At 32.2% G+C, this 12,158-nt stretch overlaps 2 protein-coding genes across 2 annotated transcripts; one reads left to right on the forward strand and one right to left on the reverse strand.

Moving 5' to 3' along the window:
• The first annotated feature begins 511 nt into the window (after nt 1-511).
• LOC139847235 (E4 SUMO-protein ligase PIAL2) lies at nt 512-6,740 on the forward strand. Its single transcript, XM_071836888.1, has 17 exons — nt 512-752; nt 1,483-1,555; nt 1,787-1,852; nt 1,962-2,027; nt 2,108-2,208; nt 2,353-2,404; nt 2,492-2,563; nt 2,666-2,733; nt 2,822-2,870; nt 2,945-3,029; nt 3,148-3,249; nt 3,328-3,379; nt 3,478-3,529; nt 3,628-3,744; nt 3,843-4,382; nt 5,022-5,349; nt 6,178-6,740. Exons 1-17 carry the CDS (start codon nt 562-564, stop codon nt 6,489-6,491), a joined length of 2,328 nt encoding a protein of 775 aa, XP_071692989.1. The 5' UTR covers nt 512-561; the 3' UTR covers nt 6,492-6,740.
• A 574-nt stretch (nt 6,741-7,314) lies between these two features.
• Nucleotides 7,315-11,904, reverse strand: LOC139850151 (probable WRKY transcription factor 56). Its single transcript, XM_071839740.1, has 2 exons — nt 11,420-11,904; nt 7,315-7,495 (listed from the first exon to the last, which is right to left on the reverse strand). The coding sequence occupies exons 1-2, from the start codon at nt 11,902-11,904 to the stop codon at nt 7,315-7,317; spliced, it is 666 nt and encodes a 221-aa protein (XP_071695841.1).
• Nucleotides 11,905-12,158: the final 254 nt, after the last annotated feature.

Raw genomic sequence — 12,158 nt, forward strand, 5'->3', positions numbered from 1 at the left:
CTAAATTCCGACCCTTTATTCTATCACCATGGTTTTGTGTCCAATTTAATATATTGGGAAAATTGATATTGATATACAAATTAAATTTAACTTTTTGTAAAATATTTGGGTTTTTTACTGTCGATAAAAGTTACCATATTTAAAAATATTTACTTTGATTTTGGATCACATAATTACTCCCAAGTTACCTTATAGATTAGATTTTATTTAAAGAATCATGCATTTATTTATTGAACGTTATTGTGTGTGGTTAACTTGCTTTCTATAATTTATAAATATATATTTAAAATTAACTTACTTTCTGTAATTTTGAGTTTATGTTCTTCTACGTCAATACATATAGTTAAGCTTAAGGTAATTAAACAGTAAACATAAACATAAACACTTATATAAAAACATAAGCAATAAAGCTACAAGTCTACAACTAGTTGTAAGCAATAACGGCCTGAATACACCCATATAAATATAAATATAAATAAATATAAATACTTTTTTATTTTCGCAAGTCTATTTGATTTTATAACTACGGATTAAAGTTTTATAGTGACAAGTCTCCCAAGAATGGCCGGAACGTTACCGAGACCGGCTGAATTTTCCGGCACGGCGGACCTGTCTACCAGACAGGCACTATCGCCGTCGTACGTCAATTCTTTCCGTATCTCCGCCGTCACTAGCCGTTTACTTGCTCACCTTCGCGGCGACGCAAATACCGATGATTCAGAGTTCTGCAATCTCTGCCTCTCTCTTGCCAGGTTTCTTTCTTTTTTTTTTAATAAATTTTTGATTTTTTTTTATAATTATATGTTTTTTTTTTTCTGTGTGATTTTACCTACCAACGTGTAATGTTATATGTATGCTCACTGTGAATTTTATTATTATTATTATCTATGGTTATGATGGAAGAGCTGTTCTTATGATTGCATATATGTTTGAAACCCTAATTCTTGAAAGAGTATTTAAGCACATAACCTAATTTTTCAAAATTGAACTGGTTGGCAGAATTGATGTAAAAAAAGATTACGCTGCAAGTTTTTAAAAAAGTTTAAATAATATAAGCCCTAATTTCATATGATTGCTCTAAAAAAGATAAATTTTCAGACTAAAAAAATAATACATGTTATGTGATAAATTTTTGATTTTTTAATCACACCTATTTAGATTGGAAAAAAATCAAATTTTTAATACTGTACATAATCTATCTATTATCTATATTGTAAAAAAACAAATTTTTAGATGTGTGAATTGTAATGTAAAGTTTGACCCAGCTGATCCTACATAAAGCCAAGTCCATATAGCTGGTAATCTGTGATGTCCAAACATTCTTTGAAAGAATTTTCAATTTATTAATCGTATATCAAGTAGTGGGCTAGGGTTTTGTTAGTCATGTAAATATATTTGTGTTGGGTGCTGTAGTCCGTATATAACAAATATCTGTATGTATATTGTATGCGATACTGACTAGATACATTTTAAAAATTGCAGAGGTATTGATTATGCCGTCGCTAATAGTGATGTCCCAGGAAGAGCTCCAGATTTGCCCAATTTGTTAAAGCAGGTTATTTCTTACAAGCTTTTTTAAGATGTTTGATATTAACCTATTCTCCTTTTTGTGAAAGTTGTATCTTTATTCCCTGCGCTTATTTGGGTTTAAAGTTGATATCTTTTATTGAATTTAATCAAGTTAAAAGAGTTTACCTATAGAATAATGTGAATATACATATGTATGATCTAATGGACATTTGGATTTGAGCATTATTGACATTATGAGTAATTTCACGTCATATAGGTATGTCAGCGGAAAAATGATCTTACATCACAAGCAGCTGTTATGGTACTCTTAATCTCTGTAAAGGTACACAAAAATCATCATAAAATAGATACTCCAAGTTTTGTGGTTCGTCGTTAATAAACTGATCTTATTAATGAATATATATTTATATATATTTATATTTACTTATCAGAGTGCATGTTCGAATGGATGGTTTGGTGAGAAGGAGAAAGAAGAACTATGTGGCCTTTCAGATGAGGTTTGTAAATTTTATAAACCTGTTTTCTTTCATATCTTTTAGAGCATTTTCTTACAACATCGTATGTATGTATATTGTAGATGCAAAGCAATTTTTGTAGTGTTAACGTTAAAGATATGAATGTTGATATAAAGAATAAGGAGAGTAACTTTCAAGACACCATCTCCAACATCATGTCAAGGTACTGATCTTTTTTTTTTTTTTTTGAGCCAACTTATGTTCTTTCTTAGCCCTTTGTAAGACGCGAAGAACTTTTTAGTAAACATACCGAAGCTTTGGCTCTAAATAAGTTATTATTCTTACATTTTAAGAACTTTACGTTCAGGTTCTATCCAGGAATGAAGATGGGTGAAATACTTTCGCTTGTTGAGACCAAGGTAATTATAAAGTTCACATCTTTTTTATTATTTTCTTTACTAATAACCGAAATCTTTAATCTAATTATCATTCTGTTTATATTGTAGGTGGGTTATGATTCATATGTAACTGATCTGCATATATCAAAACGTTCAAGAACTTCCCCCGATGATAAAATAGTAAGCTTTTTTTGTCATGATACTTGTTGGATGATTTGTAATCTAAATAGAAGTCTTTTTTTATTCGTGCATGATGTATCTTTCCTTTTGTTTACCATGCAGTATATGTTTGTTGCTCAAACAGATAATTTGGAGACGTCATCATGCATCATAAATCCCCAGCAAGTCAAGTATGCACTTAAATTTACCGCCTAAATCATCTTTTTACCACATTACATATACATTGAAAGTAGGCTAACGTATTAGTTTTTTTTTTAGCTTTTTATTGAATGGAGAAGGTGTAGATAGAAGGACATGTGTTTATAAGGTTTGTACAGCGTGCTCCTCGGCTTGTACTATAATCTGGTCTCGGTGAACACTAACACGGTTGTTTTTTTCCAGGATCCTGGCCCACAGATGCCAACACCTGTTACACATATGCTTAAATACGGAAGCAATCTTCTTCAAGTGATCGGCCAATTTAATGGTATTATTTTAATATAATTTCTTGATTCTTGATCCTATCCTATTATTATATTATTTATAATTATAATTTAAATTTATTAAATGTTTAACTTCACCATCTGAAATTTGATGATTTGTAGCGAGATACATTATCGTAATCGCCTTCATGAGTGTCGTCTCAAATCCTAGTTTTCCTACTATTCCCGATTATATTCAACCAGCTTCCGCTTTACTCGATCCAGGTGAATTATGCATGTATTTTTGGCCTTCTAGTTTCATATATTTGTTTTTTGTGCTCATATGTTTTTGTTTTGATACAGATAATGAGATAACTGAAGGGCCCTCTACGGTATCACTTAAGTGCCCCATAAGGTATAATAACCCTACGAAAAAAATACCATTTTATTAATCATGGATTAACGCCATGTCATAAAAAACAGTCTTTAATAATTTTTAATTATTATGTACAGTTTTAGTCGCATCAAGATCCCGGTCAAAGGACATACATGTAAACATCCTCAGGTATGTTATAATATTGTTATATACATATTATTACATCACTCACCACCAAATTTGTTTCAAATTAAAACCTTATTAGGTTTTGGTAATTTTAATTGCAGTGTTTCGATTTTAATAATTATGTGAATATAAACTCAAGAAGACCACTATGGCGTTGTCCCCATTGTAGTCAGTCTGTTTGCTTCCATGACATTCGAATTGATCAGAGCATGGTCAAGGTAAGTCAACATTTCATATTTTCCTAATTAATTAATATAATTATATATTTATTGTGTGCATCATAATTTGTATTCAATTGATTTAATATATTTGTTAGGTTCTGAAAGAGGTAGGAGAAGATGTTTCTTTCGTGAAAATATCTGCTGACATGTCGTGGGAAGTTATCAATGAAGATAACGAGCATACTGAGAAACCGAACGATGCGCCGACCACGCGCCAAGATACTAATAATATCCAAAATGTGGATGATATTATGGACCTTACAGAAAATGATAATGACGTGGATATTATAGTCGATAAACAACATGATAATAATATAAAACCTTCCTCAAATGGTACGAATACGAATACAAATGTCGCACCGCATATGGAAGACGGATTTTGGAGAGAGTTTTATTCGTCGGGACTGCCACCTAGTTTGACTAATACTGGAACAGATGTTAGTGATATTGTTCAAAGGAACAACCAACTCTTCAACTCCTTGACCCAGGGTCAAAGTCAAAGTCAAAGTCAAACACCTGTTTCCAATAATATTAGTAATATGAGGTACCAAACTTGGGTTAGGCGAACAGAGAATGCTGTTCAGGCCCTTCCAGCTCAGCCAAATCAGCCTCAAGGCCAGCACACAAATACACAGGTACAAGCAGTGTTGCAAAAAACGGGATTAAACGCTGATTAATCGGTGATTAAACGGAAATTTAACACTTCCGTTAAGTTTAATGTAATTCGCTATAAAAAACGGTCAACGCCGATTAATTCGGTCAAACACGATTAAACGGGATTAATCGGGATTAATTCGGGATTAAACGGAGTAATTCAGCCAAAAAAATTTCATTTAATAAAATATTCATTTTTGAAACTGTTATTTTTAATATATTTATTATTTATTTTTATTATATATATTTATAAAAGTCAACATTGGTCAACATCCGATCGATTAATCCCTGATTAATCTCCGAATTACCGATTAATCCTTCAAATGTCCCGACCGATTAATCCCCGAATAGCGTTTTTTACAACCTTGTACAAGTAGTCTATTTTTTTTTTCACTTTTTGTGTTTCTTTCCATTTATATATAATATATCTATTTATCTATACCTATATATAAATGTTGTGCAAAATGCTGACGTGTCACCTCATGATTAATCTTCGTCACTTGTCACTTCAACAATTTTCGTCAGTTTTTTCTTTTTTTTAAACAATTAATCCTATATTTTCTCCTTTTTAGGTTGTATATAATATATAGTAAATATAATATAATTTTTTTTTCTTGTAGAATCAGGGTCGAACGCCCCCACAACTTGGTGGTCGTTCAGCTTCACCACCTGTACAACCAAGTGGTCTACGGCATACTTCACCTGTTCCTCCACAAAACCATTTTAACTCACACCAACAACAATCGATGAACCAAAGGACACAACTTCCATTACGACCATCTGGTCAAACGTCTCCGGGAGTTCGTCCAGGAGGTACACATGGCGGCTTAAGTCCTAGGACTAGTCTTGCAAGTAGCCAAATACCCCAGTATTCGTTTGCTGCTATTCAACGAGCTACTTCACAAAATAGATTACAAACACCAGTCACATCAACCGGAGAACAAAGAGGTAACCTTAAATATAAATATATACTCTATATACTAGATACTAAGGTGTTGTTTGTTTTCCTGTATGCAGATCTTATTATGTCTTATGATTATGTCTTATGTCTCTGCGTCCAGAGATATTTCTAGCAGACAGTTTGTTTTTCTGAAGATATAAGATAAAATAATGTCTTATTATGTCTGCAGCTTCGCAGATTTAGAAATTTGCTTCTAAGTGCTGCAGACATAATTATTTTGCAGACATAAAAACAAAATTTAGCATACAGACCACATCTTCTTTACAGACATGGTTCGCAGATCTTCGACAAAAACATTTAAAAAAACAAACAACACCTAAATGTGACAATTTTGCCTATTTAGGGTTGCAGACGACGGTTGCGCGGCGGCCGTTAGACGGTTTGGTGACTAGGTTGTCCTGTTTCGCCTAAAAACCGTCTTATTAGTCGGTCAACGTTAAAAGTCAGGTTAACGTCGGTCAAAACTTGACTTTTTCTCTAGCCTTGTTCTAGTGTAGACGTAAATCCCAAACCGATTTGAGATTTAGCTGGAAAAACACCGACTTGCATATTATCCTTTAAAGATAAATTAACACATACACTATAGTTATACAAAACATTATTAAAAAAAAACCTATATATTATTTAAAAGTCAACGTTAGTCAACGCCCGTCTCGACCCTGTCTCTACCGATTCGACCTTTTAAGGTCCTGACCGACTCGTCTCCATCTCACGTATTTTTCAACCTTGGGTTTATTTAATTAAAACTTTCGCCAAAATTTGTAATTTTTGGTTTAATTGGGACCAATATAATAATAAGTTGTATGTGACTACAGATGCAGGGAATTCGGTGAATGCGACAGCAGAGGAAAACTGGAGGCCAACTGGACGCATGCGAGGAAGCCTGACAGGTCATCACCGAGAAGCTCTAGACCAGTACATAATCCACCCGAACCAGCCGGTTCAAGCAGCTCGAGCACCACCGGTTTTAAACACTCCTAGACCCTTCATTACACCTCAGCTTCAAGCCCTAATAGCTAATACCTTGAGATCTCAAACTGATGGAACCAGCCCTGGTTCAGGTCCAGGTTCAGATACTACCATGGCTGCAACTGCTGCTGATGCTGCCGGGGCTTCACCAGATAATTAATGGATGTCATATTATTGTTGCTGTATAAGTAGATTGATATTATTATTATTTGTGTTTTTTAAAACGTAATAAAAATATGTAGGGATTGATTATTCAAAATATGCATCGAAGCATGACTGACTTTGGTGATCGTAGTAGTTTAGGATCTAGGATTGTTGGTCGTGAACACTGATATTTGGTTACTCATGTATTGTCATTTTTAAGTCAGTTAGGTCTTTATAAGTTAATTTATTGACCCCTTTACTCGTTTGAACTAATCGTTTACATTTGACGAGCATCCTACAATTTGCCCTGTTAACAAAAATTCCTGATAACGTCCCTCATGATAAATTGATGATCACTCCAAATATTTCTGATCCTATTTAGTCTTACTTGTAATCTGAAAGTACTAGTTCTCAAAAAAGATAATATGTTATACGTTACACATACAATTTTCGTTTTCACACTTGATTTCGATTTCTAATTGTTCTCGTACACAATTAGGAGAAGATCGATCAAGGGAAATACAATTAGGAGAAGATCGATCAAGGGAAACGTGATTTGCCAATTGTAGTAGAATTAAGAAATGTACAAATTAACTAAAAGTAAGAGTATTTTTACTTTTCACTTAATAATATGTTTCTGTATAGTTCTTAATTAATTCAGTAAGTAAAACTGTTGTTTTGTTGTCATTTAATCTGTCACTTGATCTGAAAATTGGTCCATTTCTAAGAGACATAGAATCAGACATCTTCAGAATAATTAACTAAAAGTAAGCCCTTAAGTGTTTGTTGCTAGTTGGTTGGATTATACCATTTGATACTAATTGATAGTTATATAACAGTTAAAATGATCTGGAGAGAAACTGGAGTTGTTTGAGAAGTGGAGTCAAAGTTTCCATAAGTTTCTCACAAGGATGATTGTGAATGCCTTCATAAGTTGTGACCACAATTGAGTTGTCTTTTGATAGTCTCTGAATTTGCTTCTTCACATTGCATGTATGTTGTGTGCACCTGTAATAACTCCTTTCATCATTTTAAACCACCAAAGAAAAAAACAAAATTAATTTAATTACTGTCGAGATGTTCACTATCGAAAGGAATAACATTTTAAGGTTTTTAATTTGATGGTATAACCACTTATTCGAAAGTACACCCAAATAAAACTACCCTCGATGAATACGTATTAGGGTGTTTTGAATGAGTAGTTAGGGAAGAAATGTTAGGTCAACTTATTCACATTCTTGCTCAACAAAGAATGACCGAGGTCAAATAGGGAGACTTTAATCTTGTTTTCAATTTTTTTTTATTGAATCTCTCTTACAACACAGTAAAACATAGAATTGAAGTTTGGTGTAAATAAATCATGTATAAAATTAAATAAAATATGCATGCAAACTGATAGAGTGATATATTAGTCTTGTGTCTTCCATTAGTAAAACATATTTTTCACAAACATACACGTCTTTTAATTTATAACATTTGGACCCCGTTTGTTTTTTTTCTTTATTAAGTTATATTGTCTGAATTTAAATAAAACGTCTGTCAAAAATAAGTGATGAATAAATAATTAGTGTTTGTTTTATGTATTGAATAACCGTCTGAATAACCGAATTTAACAAATTAATCATGTACATGAGCAGTTACTAAAAAGTCTAGACCTAAATGGAAATTTACACTTATTTGAATTTTTTTATCATTAAGATGCGACTTATTTAATAACTCAAAAACAAACACTTGTCAATGACTTTCCATATTAAATTTTATACAATTAAGTCCATTAAGACCTTATTTAGTGCAGCGTGAATGAGCCAAAATCATCACCATCACGCCCCCATCACGCCACTATGGGGCGTGATGGAGGGAAAAAAAAAACCTCAGGCCTGATGAGTCAATCACATGGGGGTGATGGGGTTTTAAGCGAGTCAGATTTTTTTTTTTTTATTTTATAAATACCCATTTATTATACAAAAGTGAGATCAAATATCTCATCACATAACCATCACCTCATCCCACTACAAACTTCATCACGCCATCCAGTGGCGAATCTAGGATCAAAATCCAATGGGGTCCCGAAATTTTTTTCCAATACAAATTATATTTCAAGGGTATTTTAGTGGTCATTTACCTTTAAAAATATATAAATCCTGAATATACAGTGGTGATTCTAGGATGAAATGTCAATGGGGTCCTAATTTTTTTTTTTTTTTAAGGCTAATTATATTTGAAGGGTACTTTAGTGGTTATTTACCTATAAAAAATACAAAATTTAAAAATATATGCGGTCCTATACTTAAATTTAGTGGTGTCCTGTACAATTTGAAGTATACATTGTAAAAAAAAATTTCCCACTAGTGGGGTCATAGGACCCCATACCCTATAGTGTACACTCGCCACTGTGAATATATATGGGGTCCTATACTTAAATTTAGTGATGTCCTATACAAATTGAAGAGTAGATTATTAAAAAAGAAATTACACATGTGGGGTCATAGGACCCCATTGCAATACACTTGGGCTCGCCACTGACGCCATCACCCTATCATCTTTACCACATTAGCACTATACCCCACAAAAACCTCAAAAAACCCCGTCACCCCATCACCACTAAATAAGGTCCAAGTACTAATCAAACATGGCCTTGGTCATCCCACAAGTTAACATTTGATTATGGGAGACATACATGCACTAATAAGGCCGTCTCAACAATCTAGTCTTAACAATTTATTATGCTCCGGCAAAAAAAAAAAAAAATGAACTTTCATACACATTTGGTTTTTTAATACATATAAAAAAGATAATACTAAAATTCATCTATTTTTACTTACAAGGTATTTAACAATAGTATTAAAACTTTAATTGATAATTTTTTTATTTAATTTAATTGACTATTTTGAGTAAACTCTCTATATATTCAAATTATTAAATTCTTTTAAATTTTTGACTCTTAAACGATTGGCAATCTTGCTCGTGTCCGAAGAAACTTACGTGCACTAATTATTGGGACATGGCCATAAATGCATGCCCTGTTGGTAAGAAAGAACTACATATTCACATCACACAAGTCGTAATTAGAAAATTTTGGCTACTAAGTACTGTATATTTTTTAACCACCTTTATATTATTAGTATATTCAAACACGATTTTTGTTAAACTAGTAAACCGGACTTGGAAAGTTCGGCTTTATCTACTTCATCATAAACCGGACTTGATATGTTCGGGTTTGTCCCACGTGGCTGTTGGAGTATGATACAAATTCAAAGCGAGCGGAAGCATTTTTAAAACTTTACAAAGTCATACTCTTCCACGGATCATTGTACAAAACTTTAGCAAACAAAACAAAATTAACGAAATTAAACAAGAGAAGATTAGAATACAACCTTTGTAGCATTTTGAAGATCGAATCTGAAAAACTCAAAGAAGAGTTCCTCTAAACAGTAGACACCCAAAGTTTCAACCTTGTTTCAATCTATACCTTCTACTTAACGGATCTTTTCTTTTTTCCTTATTTCCACCAAAACCGAACCCAATTATAGATCTCAAGTATTTTGGTTACTTGAAAAAGAGAAAGAGAAATATCATTTTTATGTGTGTTTTTGTATCTCAAGTTTCTATATTTTTTCAATACCAAGATTTGGTATTATATAGAATTAAAATTGATACAATAATACATATAATACAAATATAAAGATTTTGAAAGATTTTGAAAGATTTGCAAAATCAAATCTTTATATAAAATAAGATTTACAACTCAAATCAAATCTTATTTATATCAAATCAAATCTTATATATTATATAAAATATTATTATAGTACAAATCTTTATATAAAATAAGATTTATAAATCAAATCAAATCTTATTTATATCAAATCAAATCTTATATATTATATAAAATATGATTTTCAAAATCTAATCAAATCTCTACATATTTAGATTTGTAAGTATATGTACACACATAAAAAAAACTTACTTAATTTATTAGACCATTAACTAATGATTAATAAATTAATTTCCGATTAGAAGGTATATCAAACAATTTACGATTGACCTTTGTGTGTGACCGAATAGGATAAATGGACTTTTATTATTTAATGTCATGGGCATATCTTCGGAATATATGTACCACGGTCAAACCACGATCGAACCATAGCCAACCCGAGAACATATTTCCAAAGGTGTCATCTAAAAGTGACAGACATTTCATTCCAAAGTGTATCTTAGATGCATTAAAAGTGACAAACATGTTTTGTAGACAAGTTGGACAAACCTTGTGTGCGTCACAACAAAGGAAAAAGATTCGATGCCACGTGGGACAAAACTGGACTTCTCAAGTCAAGTTTATGATGAAGTGGACAAAGCCGCACTTCTCAAGTTCATTAGTTCGGGTATACTGGTTTTATAAAAATTGCGTTTGAATGTATAAATACTAGAAAGGTGGTTAAAATATACAGTTAGTAGCCAAAATCTTCGTTGTAATTGTATAAAATACGTATTCCATTGTAATTCTTATTTAACATTGTACGTTAAAAACTTGTTCGGCTAATTAAGCTCACTCATTGATTAAAGTTTTCTAGTATATTACACCCCACATATCCTACATTTTTATACTAACAAACAGATTATTAGTGAAGACGAAGTTTTTATTTTCAATTGGATATGGGTCTTCAATATCACTTTTGATGAACATTACACGATTAACCTTGTGAACAGTAAAATTGGCTTCATAATTAGTATATTGATTATTGGATGATAATAAGTTTTACCTAATGACAATTAGCAGGCAATTAGATAGATAAATAGATAGATCGGACCAAATAATTATGACCTAGCGATATGTGAGCAGTCTATCAACCAAAAGGGTGCATATGTGTAATGTACATATAGTTTGTGTGGTAAGTTATACTTAAAAAAAAAAAAAAGATAGAGATAGATATATATGTAATGAAGTACCTTGGATGATGGCTATTTTTGACTGATTTTTGACCATATTTTCTCCATTTGTAACCATCATCAAGGATATCCTCACTACTCCTTGTATGAAATGCAACTCTAGATGGAGTTACCTTTTTACCCCTCCCACTTTTCATCAACTTACCATTCCGCACCCCATTCTTCTCATCTCCTTCACACGAGCCCCTTCCCATTATCGTTCCTTGATCATCATTACTCATAAAACCCGAAAGAAGGCTAACCCAATCCACATTACTACTTTCCAAACTAATACTATTATTATCATGTTGTTGATTCAGACTACTTAGTGGTAACTGAGGTAAAACCGGAGAAGTTGAAGAAGAAGATGGATACTGAAAATACTGATTGTTCATCATAGGGTTGTTACTCATGTAATCCAATATATATGGACTTATGTTGTTCATGTTAACATTGAAGTTGTCGTTTATAGGCCCTTGTGACGTATGTTTGTCGTCTCCTTCCATGCTCGATCAAGAAACAGAATTTAAGAGCTAGATATCAAAATTTTACACATGAGTGTTTTTTAGTATCAAATTCGAAAGGTTTTTTGGTAGATGAAAGAAGATAATCTGTCGCAACACACTTGTTATATATGTAGGAAAATGGCTTTATATATATCTTGTATATATAACTTGAAGAAAACCAACTAAACATTACCTAACTTTTGTTGAACTATATATCTTGTTAAAAGATGTAGCTAAGCTTATAAGAGACACCT

Source organism: Rutidosis leptorrhynchoides, chromosome 5, assembly GCF_046630445.1.
Source record: "Rutidosis leptorrhynchoides isolate AG116_Rl617_1_P2 chromosome 5, CSIRO_AGI_Rlap_v1, whole genome shotgun sequence".
Lineage (NCBI taxonomy): Eukaryota > Viridiplantae > Streptophyta > Magnoliopsida > Asterales > Asteraceae > Rutidosis > Rutidosis leptorrhynchoides.